The 19,056-nt window shown below is 41.6% G+C and overlaps 2 protein-coding genes across 14 annotated transcripts in view; both read right to left on the bottom strand.

Annotated features, from left to right (window-relative positions):
* Positions 1–11,275, bottom strand: part of LOC109469859 (ankyrin repeat domain-containing protein 26-like) — a 40,605-nt gene extending 29,330 nt beyond the window's left edge. For 3 of the 4 annotated variants that reach the window (XM_019768612.1, XM_019768630.1, XM_019768621.1), the window contains exons 1-12: positions 10,869–11,275; positions 9,060–9,174; positions 8,166–8,339; positions 7,832–7,938; positions 7,360–7,497; positions 6,923–7,083; positions 4,682–5,434; positions 4,103–4,169; positions 3,654–3,717; positions 3,367–3,430; positions 3,053–3,213; positions 2,719–2,797 (exon numbers count right to left, since the gene is read on the bottom strand). In XM_019768612.1, the coding sequence (XP_019624171.1) occupies positions 2,719–2,797; positions 3,053–3,213; positions 3,367–3,430; positions 3,654–3,717; positions 4,103–4,169; positions 4,682–5,434; positions 6,923–7,083; positions 7,360–7,497; positions 7,832–7,938; positions 8,166–8,339; positions 9,060–9,174; positions 10,869–11,119 (2,134 nt within the window). In that variant the 5' untranslated portion in view covers positions 11,120–11,275. The remainder of the gene's footprint in view (positions 1–2,718; positions 2,798–3,052; positions 3,214–3,366; positions 3,431–3,653; positions 3,718–4,102; positions 4,170–4,681; positions 5,435–6,922; positions 7,084–7,359; positions 7,498–7,831; positions 7,939–8,165; positions 8,340–9,059; positions 9,175–10,868) is intronic. The other variant, XM_019768635.1, reaches the window with a different exon arrangement.
* A 473-nt stretch (positions 11,276–11,748) lies between these two features.
* The window catches only part of LOC109469905 (neuronal cell adhesion molecule-like), a 60,989-nt gene continuing 53,681 nt past the window's right edge, over positions 11,749–19,056 (bottom strand). For 9 of the 10 annotated variants that reach the window (XM_019768701.1, XM_019768675.1, XM_019768708.1 and 6 more), the window contains 5 exons: positions 18,780–18,962; positions 17,495–17,629; positions 16,197–16,281; positions 15,676–15,827; positions 11,749–14,755 (listed from right to left, as the gene is read on the bottom strand). In XM_019768701.1, the coding sequence (XP_019624260.1) occupies positions 14,679–14,755; positions 15,676–15,827; positions 16,197–16,281; positions 17,495–17,629; positions 18,780–18,962 (632 nt within the window). In that variant the 3' untranslated portion in view covers positions 11,749–14,678. Of the gene's footprint in view, positions 14,756–15,675; positions 15,828–16,196; positions 16,282–17,298; positions 17,432–17,494; positions 17,630–18,779; positions 18,963–19,056 lie in introns of those variants that run through there. The other variant, XR_002140225.1, reaches the window with a different exon arrangement.

A 19,056-nucleotide genomic window follows, 5' to 3' on the forward strand; every position in this document is an offset into this window, starting at 1 on the left:
TACTGTTGAATCTTATTGTTAGCACATTGGGTAGTTCAACAAAATGTGAAGATCCACCTGTAGACAAACAGATGTGTTAAACGGTGTTCCTTTTGAGATTGTTGAGGTTAGTTTTCTGTACTTTACATTAAGTTTAGTACACGTTTCCAAAAAAGTGCATTTAATTGTTAGTTATCCTGATACATGCATCCGCCTCCACCTGTGAAATATTTTTAGACAGCAGGAGAGTGACTGTTTTAGAAAGCAGATGTCATGTGTAAAGCAAGGTTTTCCATGAAGTTTACCCCGTTGCTGCTTTGGTGGTGCTGTAGAGCTGAAGTTCCTTTTCTTCTCTGATCTGGGAGTCCTACTAGGGGAGCCAGACTTATCCAGCATGTCATAGATGCTACCATTCTGGTGTACAGGGGTGGGAGGGGCGCTGGAGTCCCACTCCGACACGGAGTCCTCTAAATCAGGTAACCTCGGCACCAGCGGGGGAGACCTGACCGGGCCCTGGACAATGGGAGACGGGCCCCTGGGAGAGGTGGGGGACATCTCTACAGAACCAGAAACAAAAACATGTATTATTTTCAATAACTTATACTTTTGACTCTCTCCGTCCCATCACCATTTTTGTGCTGGATTCGGGGGAGGCTCCGAGCTTGGATCAAATCCATCAAACCTGTATGGTTAGTGCTTGTCAAGTACATTAGTGTTACTGTGATTTAAAAAATATCATACCAGATCACTGTTGTGCTCTTTAGTACATGATTGTGTCCAGAAAATGGACCTCACCAACCTCAACCTCACCTCTAATATAACTTATGCTACATGTAGATCCCGGTGCAGTTTCACTATAATACAAGTTACACCAAATAGAGTCTGAGGTCTCCATGATAACAGGTTTAAGACTCCTCCTGTGCAGGTTTAAGTTCTCCAGTTCCCCACCACTGTCAAGTTTCCTGCACCATCCCCTAAACTGCACACTACGACCAACAGAGCAGGTGAAACACTAGTACCCCTGGCCATCGCCTCTTCCAGCTCATCCTGGAGCGTTGTTACAGCAACGTGGCTGGAGTCAGACCCTGAGTCTACCCCTGAACTAGGGTAACTGTTCACTCCTGGTTCTTTTACAGGAGAGTCGTTGTGTGGGGACACACGATTACGAGGAGAGATCTTTCTTCTGAGATGGTCTTCAATGAGATAGAAAGTACAAGAGACATTGTTAATGAGTGATCTATGATGCTGGAAGATAATACTATGATGCTGGAAGAATATAACAGCATGAAAAAAGCATGATCTATATCACAGTATGGTCTGAGTTATTGCTGGAAGTACATGTACCATTGACGCTGTTCTTCACTACTAGTACATTATCTCTGTTTTCTCACAATGAATTGGCAACAGTAGTGGGATTAGTCAAGTGGAAAAAGGTTAGGTTCACAATACATGTATAATTGTGTTAGTGAGTTAGTGTATAGTGAGTTTAGTCACAGCATTTTACATGCTATACTCTCCTCCACAGTTAGTGCGCAAAATATGATGGTCACACATGTGTTAAGGTGCAAAGAAATGTTGACTGAAATCCTGTTACTGATAGTCAGGTGCCCCATGAAAATGTGAAATCTGTGAGAAAACAATCTTAAATGACTGTTCCTTAAGTTTATGAAATATCTTGGTGCTTTATCAAAGTGTGACTCCTATCCTTATAAGGGGTGACGACCAGAGAGAAGGGGTTGTGTCAGATCGTTGTTTTGGTGGTACAGAAAAAAAGTTTGCAGGTTCACCATCACTGTCAGATGACTCCGAACTTGCTCCGTGTTTGGGGGAGGGGGAGGCAGCCGGTGAGGAGTCCCACTGAGATTCAGACTCTCGTTGTTCTTTAGGCGTGGTGGGGGAGAGGGGAGGGGAATTCTGGGTATCCTGGTGGGAGACCTCCTCCTGGTGCTGCTGTGGCTCAAACGTCGCGTCTCCCCTGGGTGATGTTGGGGACAGGGGAGGGGAATTCTGGGAGTCCTGCGTTCGTGGTGACATTTCCCCTCTTGGTGTCATTGACGTACCATCTGATGACAAGATTACGGATACATACTATTTGAAGAGTCTACATACTATTAGAAAGTATCATTGACAATCTGGTGTGAGACCTGCAAGTCAAGAGTTGCAGAACATTGGTGTGAGATCTGGAAGTCAGCATTTACCATTGCCGCTACAGGTACACATACCAGTATATCTGTAGTACTTTATCATCATTACACAGCACTATACAGTGCACTATCTTTCCAGGCAAGCATGTAACTTCAAATCAAATGTTTGCTGAAAATAAAAGTAAAATGAGAAAAACTGCATTTAGAAGATGCGGGTGGCTTCACTGGATTGGTAGGTGCAAACCTGGTGTCAAAAATAAAGAGAAAAAAATGAATGAAAAGTGCAATTGGGACTACATAATGAAAAATCCCAGTGGGAATTAGTGACTTTTACCAGTAGAGATGCCAGAGTCTTTCACAGACTCTATCCCAGGGGGGTCCTTAGTACTGGGAGATGTTGGGCTCCCAGGGGCCTCCTTACGGTGGGGAGATGTTGGACTGTCTGAAGAGGAGTCATCGCCTATTTCTGGATTTTTGGTAAGGCAGTGTTAGAGGTGTGATTTTTACTGAGCTCTCATTTTTTTTGCAGGTAGCATTAAACACAGTGGTAATCAGTTCATGGAATGTTAGTGTTATAGTTTCTAGTAGCTCTCACCTTTCCCTCCACTCTTCTGGGAGTTGTCATCTTTGTCCAACTTCAGGAGCTTGGCCAGGTTCACTTTCTTACCAGGCTTCTGCAAAACAAAACAAAATAGTTCTTAATTTCATATTTTAGCTGTCCTACAGCAACATAGCGTTGCCATATACCGGATTCAACATACAACTCCATTTTGTCATCTATGTAAGACAAAGTGAAGAACTGACCATGAGAATTCCCAGTGATTCTGTAACACCAGGTATGTGACAGAAAGTTCAAATTAATTTTGGTCAGTTAATGATATTTTGTACATTCAAAATTTTCAACTGTTTTCAAACATGACACAACAGACCTTTTCCCCGATGCTCTCAGGTTCAGAAGGTCCCCAGGAGTCTGCGGCAGGAGAGGGGCTCCTGTCTCCGTCTGAGGCGGCCCAGGAGTCACCACCGTCCCGGGGACTGCGCGGGGACCGCGACTCCCGGCCACGGCCCTTCTGTGAGCCAGACTCCCTCTCTACATGAACATAATATGTGATCAGCTTATACACATGCATGTGCATCTTAAAAGTTGCAACAAGCTGTTATTTGGTGCTCTGACATCTTTTGTAAAAACTCAAGATGAAAACAGAGAACGTTTAACTTACACTTTAATCTCCAAGTTACTAACCTTCTGGTAAGGACTCGTCAGATCTGCTGAGGTACCTGGTCAGTTTGGGCGCAGCCTTCGGCTTCTGGAAAACAGGAAACAGTTGTTTGTTTTTTCTAGATTCTCATTACTTAGCACAAATTACCCACATCCCATTACTACATGTACATTTACTATATTACACATCGTCGAAAAGCATTACGTTTTGTCTGTTATTATGCTTTGAGCTTGACCTGCTTTACTCTATAATTTCAGGATATTGTGATCTAACAACTCAAAGTGTAGCATTTTTGTTTTAGAGTACTTACTTGAGCAGGCTTTGGTTCTGCAGCACTGGGCTCTGATGCAGCCCAGGAGTCTTCTGCATCAGACCTATGGGGTAAACACAGAATGAAAACAACAAATTAGAAAACGGTCTGCATTTGAAAATCATAATCTAACTTCATCAGAGGTAGAGGTCCCATAGCCTTTTGAGACTCTGGGGGCACTGGGTGGTTAATCCAATGTTTCTTATTAAGCTATTGGTCTTGGAAGGTACAGCCCATCCCTCACCTTCCACCAAGTTCACCTTACCAAAGTCAGGTACCCATTTACACCTGGGTGGAGTGAGGACTGTGAGGTACAGAATGTAGGTAACTGTTTAAAATGCTTTTCCAAGGACATAATATCCTCCCAGGAACAGCATCTCAATCCCATGTCCTCTAGCCAAACCTCATGTCACTCATCTGTTGTACTATCAAATGAATAACCCTCCTACCTGGACTGTGGTGAATCTCTTCCTCTTCCTCTGTACGGCACCTCCTCATATTGGTGGTCATCATCATCTGTAGTAGGAGTCAAAACAACTGTCAGGCATAAAATCACTTTTTTTTTTCATATCACAGAGAAATGTTTCACAAGAACGTTTAGATTTTCAGAAATGTAGTCAGTCGGATCAGGTTCACAACCAACATGGTTAGAGACGGTCAAGGAAACACGAATGTTGAATGTGTAAATTTCCTTAGAAACACTCTAGTCAACAATAGACAGATGGCCAAACCTCTGGAAATCAGGCTTAAGACGTTAACTCAAATTCATGATGTAACTTTGAGAAATGAGTCACTACAACAGTAGGACAAGATGGACGGACAACAAGACATTCCTCATACTGGTAAACAAGGTGGACCAACATTAACAACTGTTACAACAGCCACAACATCAACAAAATGATTGTCATTGACGGCAAACAAAAACAGAGGACACTGGTAAACCCTGTGCAAAATTACAACTCATTTGCACAACTTTGTTTTACTGAACATAACTGAGAACAGATTGTTCTTATTTTCTATCAGCCTGCCTTCAACTGTCTCACTAGAGGGCCTGGCCTCAGCTCTTGGCATGGGGACCTGTCCTACATCACTCCTGACCTCACAGCTGACCTTTGACTCTTCTATGGCCTCTGCCCTCTGACCTAGTGCAGCTCTGCCCAGGCCTACATCACTGCAGGGGCTGGTGTCACTGCTAACCTTTATCTCCACGTCAGTAACTGTGGTCAGACTATAGACATCCACGTCTTCCTGCCTGCCTATGTTTGCATTCTGTTCTGGGGAAGACTCGCTCAGACCGCTTGATGCCTCGCTTACAAATACGAGCCTGCACATCTCAGCAGAGGGAGAGCCTCTTCTGACAGCTTTTCCTGGCTTCTTTTTTATGACGCTGTCTGACTGTGTGTTAACTGTCTCTTTCCTACGGACCATGTCTCTGGATCTCTTGCTGACAACTGCCTGGCTAGCTTCTGCCATCTTGCCCTGATTGACAGATTTTTCATCTGTGCTTGCCTTGGCTTCTTCAAGTTTGGGAGCAGAGCGGACCTGTCTTCTACGCTTTTTCTCGCTCTCCTTACTGTCCTCATCACTATCTGAGCTCGAAAATCGAAGTCTCTTCTGCTTAACGTCTGACTGGCTTTTGCCTTTACCATCTGACTCCCTACGCTTAGGACCACCTTTTGGTACATCCTGGCTTTCTGTTTTCTTCCGACCTTTCCTGTTATGGTTTGTCTCAAAGGACAACCTTCTTCTCTCATGTCTTAGATCTGCTGCCTCTGGACTCTCTAATGCAAAGTCAAGACATCACAAGGATCTGTATGCGAAATTTCCAACCTTCCTACTACTGCATTCCTCAAATATCCCAACATGATCTATATGATCACATAACACAAATATTGCCATGTCATGTACAAAGTACAAACATTCTAACAACAAATAAACTATGAACGACAATGTCAGTAGTACCAATGTCATATCACTACATCACATTTTCACAGATGACATGTGACAAAGATGTTGACGGAAGCATTACCCTTAAGCTTCTTAAGTGAACTTCTATCTCCTTTATCTACAATTGTGCCAGGCATTACCACTGCGTGGGGGAAAGAAAATAAACAGCAAAGTCTAGAGCGGGTTTGCAGTTAGAACTGAAAAGCAAGAAAAATATGGAATTACATTACTCTACGTGTATCCGAGTGGTAGCAGCAGTGGTAGTCAGAGCACTGGGTTAAGCACAATAAAGGAAATGCCAACACAAAAATAAGTTTTCTGACAATTCTGCAACCAAGTTGCATATGTACCCCAAAACATTGCAAACAAAATCAGCAACTCAAAAAATTGTGTAAATTTGAAAGTACAAATTTTTTGAGTTCAGACATAACCAATTTCATCTAAGTAGAAATATTTACATTCTTTGACAGACATAAAAACAAATTTTCAAGAAAAGGTGCACGTACATCTCTAATGTAAATGGTGAGAGGTATCTAATATCCATGTACACATCACGTCACATCGTTACGAATGACATGTGACACAGATATTAAAGTAAGCGTTACCCTTAAGCTTCCTACATGTATCTTCTGTATCTAGTACAATTGTGCCAGGCATTATCACTGTGTGAGGGAAAGAAAAACAGCAAAGTCTAGAGCGGGCAAACAGATACAACTGCGGTTACTGCATGGCAAAGAAAACTCCTCTTGTGTCTGCCTGGTGATGTTAAGAAAGCACCACAAAGGGAAATGTGCCAGGCATGTTATAGATATTCTTGTAAAATGAATTTACAAAAATTCAGGGAAGTGGTGCATTTTAGACCAGCAATCACATGCAAAGCTGAAGAGTGAAGTTGAGGAGTGAAGTTTCAAACCCACAGTCACATGATGTATGAATAGACTTTGTTGCACAATCACAGATCTATATCGTAAGTACTCTCTGCGTTAGGAGTTACGGTAATTACAGCTGTACAAAAATCATCACTGCATTCGATATGTTGTGATATTGTTAAATTCAAAATTCTACAACTACAAGCTGAAAGGATGTCTCATGACCTGAAGACTTTGTTGGGATGATACATGTACTAGTAAGTACAAGATGGCAAATGCCTGAATTAGAAAAAATGAGTCTGGAATATGAATGATTTGGAAAAACACTGGTCAGGAGCAATTGTTAACTTTACTGCATCATTATATTACATGTAGATCATTAAATACTCTCTCTTCACTTATCTTTCCAAAGTACAATGTACTAGCCATTATGAAGAAAAGGACAAAACTTACCATCCATTTCATCACCTGCTGGTCCCCCGATTGCAAATCCGAGGGGGTCAACGTTGGACGGACTCGGTGGGTTGAACATGGAGGGGGAGTGGCTCTTTCTTCCTGTGGCTCCCCTCCCCCTGGAAGTCTTCAGGGAGTGGTCTACTATCAGGTGGGCAGCCCTGGTAATATATGAAAGAAAGAGAAATAATTTCAGTTGTATGCTACTGAAATTGTCTCTTAAACATCATAACTTGTGGTGTGTAATAAAACTAATGGTGACATTTTAGCCACAGTGAAATGTGGTCTTAAAACCAATTGCCTTAGCAAAGAACAGTAAATAATCATGACCAAGACAAGAAAACTGACATTCCACATTCTAATTTCTAAATGCTCTATAAGTTTGTATGAAGGAAAGTGAAAGGTACACAACAGAACACAGTACACTGAGAACTCACGCGTGCTGTCCTGCCGTGCTGGCACAGTCCTCCGCAGTCCAGCCACGGTTGTCGCGGATGTTGACATCAGCGTTGTTCTCCAGCAGCAGTTTGACCAGACCGACATGACCCAGCATACCGGCCAGCATCAGGGGTGTCCTGTAGGGGGTTATCACTTATTGTTTATTTGTCTACAACATTAGAAGTACATGTATATACAGCCAGGTCTATTCAATTACCCTAAAGCTTTTACAGAGTATCATGAGCCAGGCAACTTGCCATAATCAGAAGGACGGAAAGCTCTACAGTGGCATGTAACTCGGGATTTAGAACCTGGTCGGACAGGATTCAAACCTACATTCCTGTAGTGCCGAAACAGGAATGGCTGGTACAACATAGTTGCTTCAAAGACCAGGCATATAATAATATATATATAAGAAATATACAACACTGACATATATAATACAGCTGTATACGGTCATGATTAACCAACCTTTGTTTGTTATCCTGAGCATCAATATTTGTCCCTTCCTTGAGCAGAAATTCACAGAAGTCGTCATAACCCTGGTAGGTGGCCAAATGGAGGGGGGTGCTGCCAGACTGGAGAGGGAGAAAAAAATAAAACGTGCTCAGTCCTAGAAGTACGCTTTGGGGAAGTTTTGATATGCAAGTTGTGGTCTTCTAGGTAAAACAGGGTTTTCCTGTACCCTAGTATATACATTTAGTACTTATGGAAAGGGAAAAATATCACAAGAAAAGCAGCTTAGTACAAGATCAAGTAATGCGGACACAAATAATATTAATAAGACACTAGTATGCGCACACACCTTGTTCTGAGTATCAATCCTTGCATCGTGATTGAGCAGCGCCTCGGCAGCCGGGAGGCTGGGGATGAGAGCAGACAGGTGCAGGGCCGTGTTCCCGTCTTTATCCACCAGGTTTGTGTCGGCCTCGTGTTCAAGCAGGATGGCCGTGCAGTCGTCAAACTGACTCTGGACAGCCTGGGGGAGCAGAAAACAGAATTAGTGTCTGATGTCCAATTATCCTTGTTCAAAGCTCATTTTCCACTGGCCAAGCCAAGGAGAGGTACAGTTCTTATAGGTTTAATGTACGTCAGTGAAGGTTAGACATCCAGGTTCAATGTACCTTTACAGCAGTTATTTTCTTTGGCTTTAACAATGCTTTTCTCAACTGAAATATTGTGATTGGTTAAATCTGAAATGTGATTTTGTAAAGCAAAAACCAGCTGAGTCTGAAGACTAATGTACATGTAACTGTGGTATCCTTTGTTGACCTTTTGTTTATCATGATGTGTGCCACATCTGTGGACTGTATCACGCTAAATGTCAACTGGATAACCAGGTGCTTTCACAGCCTTAGCAGTCATGTAGTACTGACTATTAATCACTGCAAAATCTTGGCCTTGGACTTAGAGATCCAGATACAGTTGCACCATTCAAATCTTATGTCATATCTTATGGCTCCCCATGGCCATAATTTAGGTTAGTTGGTAAGGAAAAAAGGGAATGTATCAAGTCACACTACCCATGATATGAAATTGAGAAGTACTTTTTATTATTTCGTTAAAAGAAAATTTATGTACGTGATATACATGTACTGAGCCCTGATAACTGTCAAACAATTGTTTACGCTGCACACCTGTCTAAAACACAATGAATTAACCCGGGGGACCACATGAATTATTGAGAATGTGCTGGTACCTTCATGAGGGGCGACCTCATATCATCATCACACACGTTCAGCTTGGCATTGTTCTCACACAAGAATTGCACAGTTTCCACGTTGCCTCGTGCACACGCTAGATGTAGGGGAGTCCTGGAAATGTACATCATATAATTGATCAATACAAAACTGTCTACCTTGAAAAAATCTCTGCATTACAATGTTTTGATTGAAATCATATTCTTTAAACTATAACATCCAACCTTTGCAGGTAACGATTCATCAAAACCCTTATGTTACAATATACTAGTACTATTCATCTACTTTTATTCAAAGTGTTCTTTCAAATGTAGAAAATTTATCAGAACAGAATCTGATACATTTCCTTTAATGAAATAGAAATGCAAGAAAAGGAAAGTCAGGTGTCTAAAAGTCACAACATAAGATCCAATGAAACCTGTGTTTGGTAAACCATTCAAGTCCTCTGCACTATTGTTACTTGCAAATGATACCATCACATCCACTTATGTGGCTCTACAAACAACTACTTTCAATTCCACAAGGCTTTAGAGGTTAAAGGTCAAGGCAATGCTTTGAATTTTGTATCTTTTCCCACCAGTCTGGACCTGGTATCTTTGGGGAGAAATGTCCCACATTTAGATTTCTCAGGGGGAAAAGCTGCATTTTTGCATGGACTCTTCACATATTACATGAACCATGGCAACTTGAAGGTGGGAGAATGAAAGGTGTGTATGTGCACCTGTACTACGGACAGGTGTATCAGGTTACAAAACAAGCAGGTGGGGGCTGGTGAAGTCACCTCCAGGGCTTGTGAAGCACATCGATCATAAGGTGTCACAAAGCATGTTACTTATTTCTGAGACTGGTAGATTTTTCTTATGACAGTAAAATTTACTAAAAGCATTCTTCTTCTTTTGTAATTTTCTTACTCATATTTCTCTGCTTTCTATTTTAAATTCTAAACTCCATTATACCAAGGAGGTTTTCATCATTGAACGTCAACCTCCATGATTATACATGTATATTTACAGTATTTCAACAGCTTGCACACTGATAGCATAGTGACACGCCATGCATCCGTATTTGACTTCTCTAATCTTACAATAACAAAAGGTCTCATATCTCATATACTGATATAGACACTGTAGGGAAAGTCAATGTTTTTGCAATTTTATCTATGCTAATAGCATAAATTTGGTTAAGTGTGGAGGGACTGTGGCATTCAGACAATCCACCAAATTAACCAAGACCCCCAGTCCCCCACCCCTGGGACATTTCCCTCACAGTTTACACCTGGGAAACGACTTGGAGTTGGAGATCAGGAAACCAACCTGGGAGGGATTTCAAAATAATTAAGTTATCTATGGGGTTGAAAAAACGAACTACTGAAACAGTCTTTTACATGCAAATGCCCATTGTTTTATGTGTAGCTTTCACTCTTTTTACAGTTATCTATATGCAAAGGATGTTTAGATAAACCGTTCATTGCAGGATGTGCTAATAATAAATGTGAACTTTGAACGTCTAGTGACGTTATGTCAATCTGTGACAAAGCGTTGGATTCCTGACATTCCTGAATCGTGCTGCGAAGCGTCAGCTACCGTGATATTGTGATGTCACAAGCGACTTGTGGGGGAGGGCTGTATCTATCAACGAAAAGCAGGGTACTAGGTTCTTGGATGATTATTTTAAAAGGATTATTGTCAAAACAAAACCAGATGCGCAATACGTGATCACCTTGTGATTTTGTACCTCCATGATTTGATCGATCAGCTGATGTCGTTTTAAAAAAAATTATGTCAACATTCCTTGAGAAGAGAGACTACCTGTTTTCCTTGTCCAAGGCGTTGATGTCTCCCTTCTTCAGAGCCTGTTGCAGTTTCTTCATGTCGCCCGTCCAGGCCGCCTTGTGCACCTTCCCCATGTCCTTCTCGCGGACATCGTACGCGGACAGCGACCCGGTCAGGGACAGACGCGAGCCGTGCGCCCCCTCCCCACCGACGCTCGGGCCGCTGCCGATCGAAGTCGTGCTGGTGCGGCCCAGAACCTTGGACACTTTCCTCGTTAGCTTCTTCATGTTGTCCCCTGACGTCTGAATTCGGTTAAATTATCCTAACATACACATAATTGCAGTAAAAGTGTGGATTCCTGGGAGAGAAAGTCCTCTCCCGTTGCCATAGAATTTCGAATCGTAGTGTTATTACGCGCGGTGTTTGATGGGTAATATGTGTCAGGGGTCACAATCGTGACGTCATCATGACAGGTGGTCAGCGGAGGTGGGCGTGGCACCTGAACTGTCATCAAACTGACATGATGGTGACATATGCATTGTTCATTCTAGTCTTTTATCATTTGACAACACTAGAGCATCGCTACAGATCGAGGGAATGTTGACAACATCTTCTAGTATTGACAGGTCAAAATTATCTTCTTTTAATGTGGTCTATCGGGCCCGTTGACGTTAACTATAACTATGGACCCCTACGTTTTTGTAATTGTGGTGCTTGAACATGCTTGACCTAGCTCTGCCTTTCATCATTGATTATCACCTATCTTTTATACCTCCCATCCAATCCCAGAGGACTTCCCTTACTGGAGCTTCATCTCCATCTACATGTAAGCCAAGTGAGGAAATATGATAAAGTGCCTTTCCCACCTTATTGGGAACCCTGCTAGGGTGAAAGAAGAAAGAGACAAAGCCCAGAATTTCCACACATGAACATGTATTTTTCTCATTGGTGACAGATAGCAGACTTGCACTTATACAACAATGGCGCCTCATTATCCAACATGTATGGCTGTGCACTCATTAAATACACTTACTTCCCTAATGCTCTGAACTGCTGTTTGCCCTCCTTATCATTTAATCTTGAGTCCATCTACAGATACTGGCAATCATTGCGCTTCACACTACATCAGCAACAAGTAAAAATATAGCTACATTCGTTAACTCTAATTACAGTTATCAATAGAAACTCCACCTGATGTGAACTCAAGAGATGAAAGGATACGATGAACTCACTGAAGCTAGCAAGTTGTCCTTGAGCCTGTACAAAATCATGTAACTGTTTACTTCTGCTATGACTGTTGAAAATCTGTTTGTATAGTTACAACGCCTCTTTGCTAGTGGGATGGTTCATACACAGTATAGCCTGGTTTACTTTGCCTTCTTTGAGAAGATTTCTACTTATTTTCCAAGTGAACTAAGATCAAGCAACAAATCCTTGAACATAAAAGTCATGTATGTAACAGAATTTAGCAGATGCTTTGCTCCTATATTGTATACATATACTAGCACAAATTAGTTTGCTTCCAAAGTCAGGCTTGTAGGCAAGTGAATAGCAGATTAGATAAAAGGCAAAACTGGACCTTTTTAGTTATATAGAGAATACATGTACCAGCACTGGTATACAGGATTCGTGAGCTTCAAGTGGCAAGCCAATTACAATTTTTGCCATGCCTTTGAGCTCTACATGTGTGAGAAGTTACTGAAACTTTAATAGTATCAACAAAACCTTGTCACTGCCTACAGGCCTGTACATTTTGTTAACTTTTTCAGAGACATTCTTGCTGATTCCTGGAAATTCCACACATCTTGATAAATACATACAAATCCTGCTGAGAACATGATTTACTATTAGGAAACATGCATACAAATTGCAGAAAAGGTACAATCTCAATCTTTACCAATAGCAACAACAGAATGAGAGATCTCATACTAGGTGATTTGTACATTTTCGGCATGATTTGAATGTTGCCAAACAGTGCAGGGTGTATTTTTGGTACAGTTTCTATGTTCCCAAGTGGCAAATGAAATGAATTTGACAAGATTTGTATGAAAGCTAGGTACCAGTCCTACATTTACATGGATGACATATTCCAAAATAACATCAAGAACAGAGAACAAACCTTTAAGTTAAAACTACACTGTACACACTCTACATCAATTCTTTACAAGATAATCAAACGTCTTGCAACAAAAAAAACAATCTCTCAAGACTTCTTAAGAAATCATTATGTGTCTTACATCTTCTTCAGTTGTTCCTGGATGGTTAGTAGTAGCATCAACCAAAATCTAACACAACTTTTTTCAAATTACAATTATCTATCTTAATTTGCACTTTAAAAAGTGTTATAAACATGATGAGTAAGGCAGCTATCTTCTAAAGTAATTAAAGCATCAAGCTTTGGCTTTGCATAATAAAAACGTCTCCACACACAATGATAGTCTTATAATGTAAAGACAGGCAAGCAATATATTACAAAACATCAACATCGGCCAAAAATATAGAAACATCTTTCTCAATCTTCATTTGACAGTTAAAAACAAACAAACAATAAGGCCTTGTTCTAGCATGTCTATAAATTTTGGACTAGGTTTTAATAAACAAATGCTAGTGTTATTAAAATGTGGCCTTAAAAAAAGATTTTTCAAGCACAAATGTCTAGGTCATCTTCATCTCTGTAAAGCAATTAAAAAAGTTATCAATAAAACTGTAACATAATGAAATTCAAGACGCAGAAGTGTTCAGCCTTTTGAGGTGGGGACGTAATGTTCCTATACTGGCCCCAAAGTCCCGAGGTTGTACAGTAAGGCAGCTGAATTTCCTGGTCTCAGTGTGTTACTTCATGCAAACTTATCTACCGAGAATGGTACATATGGTCTTGTTAACTCTATTCAGGTTTGCGACATCCTATACACGATGGTTTTACGCCAGACAGTCATCTCTGTTTTTTTCCATTGTTTGTTTCTTTTACACTTAACCCCCGAGTCACACATAACTAGAAGTATGAGAGTATAGCACCTGGTCCAAAATTCACATCGTCAAGGCACAAATTTCACACTACCTTTTGCTGTGTCACAAGACTGAGCATGCACGCTTGTGAGTCAATAATAGAACTGTGGTAGTATCTTAGTCTTGCACATTTTTTCACAGGTACATTAGTACCATATCACAAACATAAAAAGATATCCATATCATACATGTATATCTTGCATACAAGGCAGGTGTAGTTCCAAATATGCTGTGTAGACCTCTACCAACAATATAAATGTTGCAAGAGTCATAGTCCCCAAAATAGGCTCCTGGCAACATTTTAATATTGCCATTTTCCCTTTTGCTAAATATGTGCTATTTCCTAATTGCTGATGTGTTCTCTTAATTGCTGTTTTTGCAAAAAACAGTCTGTCAGCAGAAAGTAAAAACATCAATATCAAAATGTTGTCTGGGGCCTGTTTTGGAGACTACTTTACACAGCCGACTCTGACGACAGTACATTTACACGTTTCCTTGGTAACGAGTAGCTGCAAAACCTCCTGTTTGCGGCTCCGCATAGGAGAAGTCTCCACCAATCAAATTGAGTCGTGTTCGTGTGGATGTCCATGGCATGCTGGGCTTGTGCCTGTTTTAATAGGGGGTGTCTGGTCCAGGACACTCCAGTGCCTGACAGGGCTCCCAGGTGTGTAGATAGATAATACATGAGGTGAAGTTCCCTGAATTGCATCGGAACAGCCAGGCCAAGCATTGCCGTCCATCCCCGGACGATTCACTCCACAAACCATTGTCTCAATTAATTCCTATATTACACGATTCTAGCATTATGAACTAGTGGACAATTTTGTCTGTTTTTTGGAACTAGACAAACGTTGAGAATGCCGCCGGTGACGTGGGCTCCTCTGGGGGCCGCTGTTTCTTGTCGGCTCCATATTGACCTACAACAGAACCAGGCAGAGAAGTCTTTTTAGTGTCCAGTTCAGCACAAAGAAAAGCAGTTACAAAACTTAGTCTTTAAAAATCAGGAGGGGAAGGAAACATAGAAGGAAAGTGCTGAACCCAAGCCCTAGTGGTACTTTGGACACTGTGCTTGTTCAGCAACAAGAACACAAAATCTCAACTCAAAGTAATGGAGCTGAATTAAAGAGCATTATATGATCAATGTAAGAGGTAAAACAAATACATCATCAGGGGAAAAATCAAGTTAAAATCTATCTATATCTCAACTTAAGGTAAAAGGAAGATCGAAGATGCTCTCTTGCATCTGGTTGTATTAGTCACTAATAGGGGATTATTAGCTGTGCTGCACTATAGGATTAGGTTCTAGTCTTGCTACATCACTAGGGTTAGCAATTTGGTACATAGACCAATCTAACGTTCGGTGAGGGTCGCTACACTAAGCTAGTGTTTAAATTCTGTGAAAGCTGTGAGGCAAGCTGTTTGAGGAGAGAAGAGGAACAAAGGCTGAACTAGCAAACAGCGTGTAACGTTATATGATGGAAAACCCATCTTTTTGTTCTTAAGTGTTTAATTCTAGCTTGCCATATTTCACAGGTTAGCCAAAGCTGCCTAAGGGAGTGGGGAAGGTGTTCTATGCAGTGCTGCAGAGGTTAATTCTACCTTTGCCACATTGTAATGGTTTGCCAAGACTATCTTTTGGTTGCGGGACTGCTAAGCATTATGCTCAATGGGAATGGAGAGGGGAGGGAAGCAGCATAGTCTAATGGACTATGCAATACGTTTTGTTGTTCTACATTCAAATAGACTACTCTTAGCCTAGCCTTGCCCTTATATTGGGTAGCTGCAAAGCTGTGCAAGGGAATGGGGAGGGTGAAGCCACAAAGTCCAGGCTAACGACCTATGAAGGATCCGTCCTCGTTGAACATTCCGGGGTCAGCGTCCCCGTACTCCGCCATGCTGTCCGTCTCGCTGCCTGGCTCCTTGTCGCTGCCAGTCAGGGAGGGGATGCTGCCGGTGGGAGGCTTGGCCATCACCTCATCAGGAGATTCTCTGTAACATCACAACATTTCTGTCAGAGCACTCCTCAATCAAGTTGTGTCTGGGTGAAAGCTATTGGTTTGGTAGTGTGTGTTACAAGAAGGACAAACAATAAACACAATGCAAATGCAAATACTAGGGGAATCATCTTTGCTCTCTTCACCGAGTACAATGTTCTGTCCCAGGAACAGTAACCCTATCTTGTAGGGAGCAAGTAGCAAGCAACAAAAGCCAAGATTCAAACTCTTTACCTTCTAGCCTTCATTTCCCAAGGCCTACTTCGTGAGTTTGTGTGTCTCAGTTCAATTCCTTGGCCATATTTTACACATACATTTGTATATGCAACAGACCTACAACTCTACATAATCTTGTTCCTCATACCTTGGACGGTATTCACCAAACCCTGCATCATCTTTGATCGGCTGCGTCTCTGGGTCTCCCTTTAGTGCATCCTCCTTCTCAGACACTGCAAAAGAGGAAACAGGAATGTAAGAAGGATGATCTTAGACCCTCCTGAAATTTGGAATTGTATTGGTCTACTGAGTTTTCTTGCCTTTTAAGGGACCAACAGAGAGTACCACATACACACGAATAGCCTTTTTCTTTCCAAGAAAATGAGGGAGTGATCTTCTTATCTTATACAGTACTGGACAAAATCCCACAAGGGACATCACGTCCAGGTCCAGTGATTTGAGAAAACTTTCAATGTGGTGTGCAGCAGTCACATTTTAGCCCCCTTGTTTGCAATATCAGATAGCTGGTAATACAGGGGGGGGGGATGAAATACTTTAAAAAAAGTTTTGAACATTTATAATGTCTTTCAGGAAATGTCTTTTTCGATGGGTAAAAATTCTGAAGACAAAGATGAAAACAGAAGTTTGCTCAGCTATATAGAACTGTTTTTACACCTGTCAGGCAATTCATAATCTAGATCCTTCATGCCAAAAAGTTTTTAAAAAGCTACTGACAGATAGCTACTGACGTCACATTTTACAACATGCATGTACATGTACAACAGATAAAAGGAACAGTAGACGCTCCTATTTCAGTTCCTACATGTAGTATCTATTTGTTTTGATAGAAGCTAGCTAGATGAGACAGACATGTCTAGACATTTTTTGGACTGAAATTTTCTTACTAACACAGACTGCAAGATCTAATTAGTTGTTACTTTTTTGTTAACTTCAGAGGCTTTGTCTGATACAAAAGATCTTGCCATATTGTTAGCAGTAAGGATGCTAAGTACATGTACAATACACATATACCTGTATACATACATGTATATGTAGCCTTAGTGTTTCATGCAATAGACCGTATTAGCTAAAGATATAGGAACTGATTCTTCAGAGTAACTTCAGTGAGGCTGTCCTCTCCAGGACAGGTAAACTAACAGCAGGACAGGTGACAGGTTCAGCGGGAGGAAGGGGCACACATAGATGGAGATGCGGTTGCCATGGCAATGCATCCCCAAGAAATGACTGACCCGAGTACTTTCCACCCCTGCTCTCTTGATAAAGCAGATGATCAAGAGGATAAGGATGAGGAACGCGATGGCGCACATCAGTCCAATAAACCAGCCCTGCTGACCACCGGGGTCATCCTCGCAGCCGGAGGAGCTTGCAGGGGAAAGAAAAGTCACACAAGATGCCGGGAATAAGTAAAGAAAAATAGAGACTGACCCTTGTACTTTCCACCCCTGTTCTTCTTGATAAAGCAGATTATCAGGAGGATCAGGATGAGCAAAGCGATGGCGCACATCAGTCCGATGAACCAGCCCTGGCGGCCCACTGGAGTTGCTGCCTGTGCCAAAGGAGCTGGAAGAGAAATTTGGTTTCAATTGTTAGAACCTAGGGGGCCTTGGTGCCCTGTTTACAGGATAGGGTCTCCACAGACAGCAGGAGCTGGAAGCCATGCCGATGCACATGACAAATCTGAAATGACTGTTGATGTACATAGCCTATGGAGCCTTGGGTCCTGTTTGTAGGATTGGTCTCCACAAACAACACGTTGAAGCCATGCTGATGTGACGTTAAATGATTAAATCTGAAATGACAGTTATAACAGCATGTAGGAAAGAGTTGAAACAGTAGAGACCATTACATTGCTCTCGATGATTTTTTTCTATGGACGATTAAGTGTCCATTTGACTGCATCTTTTGCAGTTTTGGATGGTACATGTAATTGCATGGTAACTGCTTGAACTCTTTCGCTTCAAAGTACTAGTGGTTAGCTCATGGTGATGCTCACTTGTCTGACTCCTTCCACCTTACATGACATGCATCCATTCATCATGATGCTCGGTCCCAAAACATTCATTCTTTGGGAAATCAAGCAAATGTTATACTCATAACAGAGATGGCAACATTAGACATAACACTTGTCACTTGAAAACCGGAAATACACTGGAGATTGAAAAACCAAATATTGCTATAACTATGACACAACGGCATGTGGATGATGCACATCAATCACCACAGTGACTGCAACAGCACAAATGATAAAAATAACCATTAGTAAATGGAGCAATGGATGCCTGTTAGAAGGAATGCCTGTTGATGAACAAGATGAATTCATGACAGCTCACAATGTTCCGCACATAGACACCATAATGCATAGGAAAATGTCTTGCTACTGAACAACTCTTCTTTATAATGCAAACTAACAAAGCATTCAAGTATTTATCAACAGCTGTAAAATTCAAGCTCTTTAGACAAACTCTGACTACATACTAGTGCTACAAACAAGGTATTTCAAAGAAAGCAAACAAAATCTGAAGTGTGCATACTTGAGGAATTAATGGTACTACACATGATTTAGAAAATCTCACCGTTTTAATGTGGCAGCCTTAGGGTACCTGCTTAGCTTTCGAGAGTTAATTTTTCATGCAGTTGGGTAATGGCAGTACATTTGAACATGCATGTGATGCTGCAGCTAAAGAACAAAACAAAAGAATTTAAAACTTACATTCTCCCTCCGTTGTGGTCTCCTGGATGTCGGTGAAGGCCTTCCCGAAGTTGTTGGATGCGACGACCCGTAGCTGGTACCTGGTGCCCGGGTTCAGGCCGTCAATGGTCTTCTGCAGGGTCTCGCTGTAAGGGTCAGGCTCCACCTTCTCCGTCTGAAGCCACATCTGCTCTGAGTTGGTGCCTGGAGAGGGGAGGGGGGGCGACAGACAAGGTGAGAACACCTGTGTCAGGTAGACAGCTTGACTGCCTACCTTTTTCACCTTCCAAATGAGATG

Source organism: Branchiostoma belcheri, unplaced genomic scaffold, assembly GCF_001625305.1.
Source record: "Branchiostoma belcheri isolate BF01 breed outbred unplaced genomic scaffold, Haploidv18h27 scaffold10, whole genome shotgun sequence".
Classification (NCBI taxonomy): Eukaryota; Metazoa; Chordata; class Leptocardii; order Amphioxiformes; family Branchiostomatidae; genus Branchiostoma; species Branchiostoma belcheri.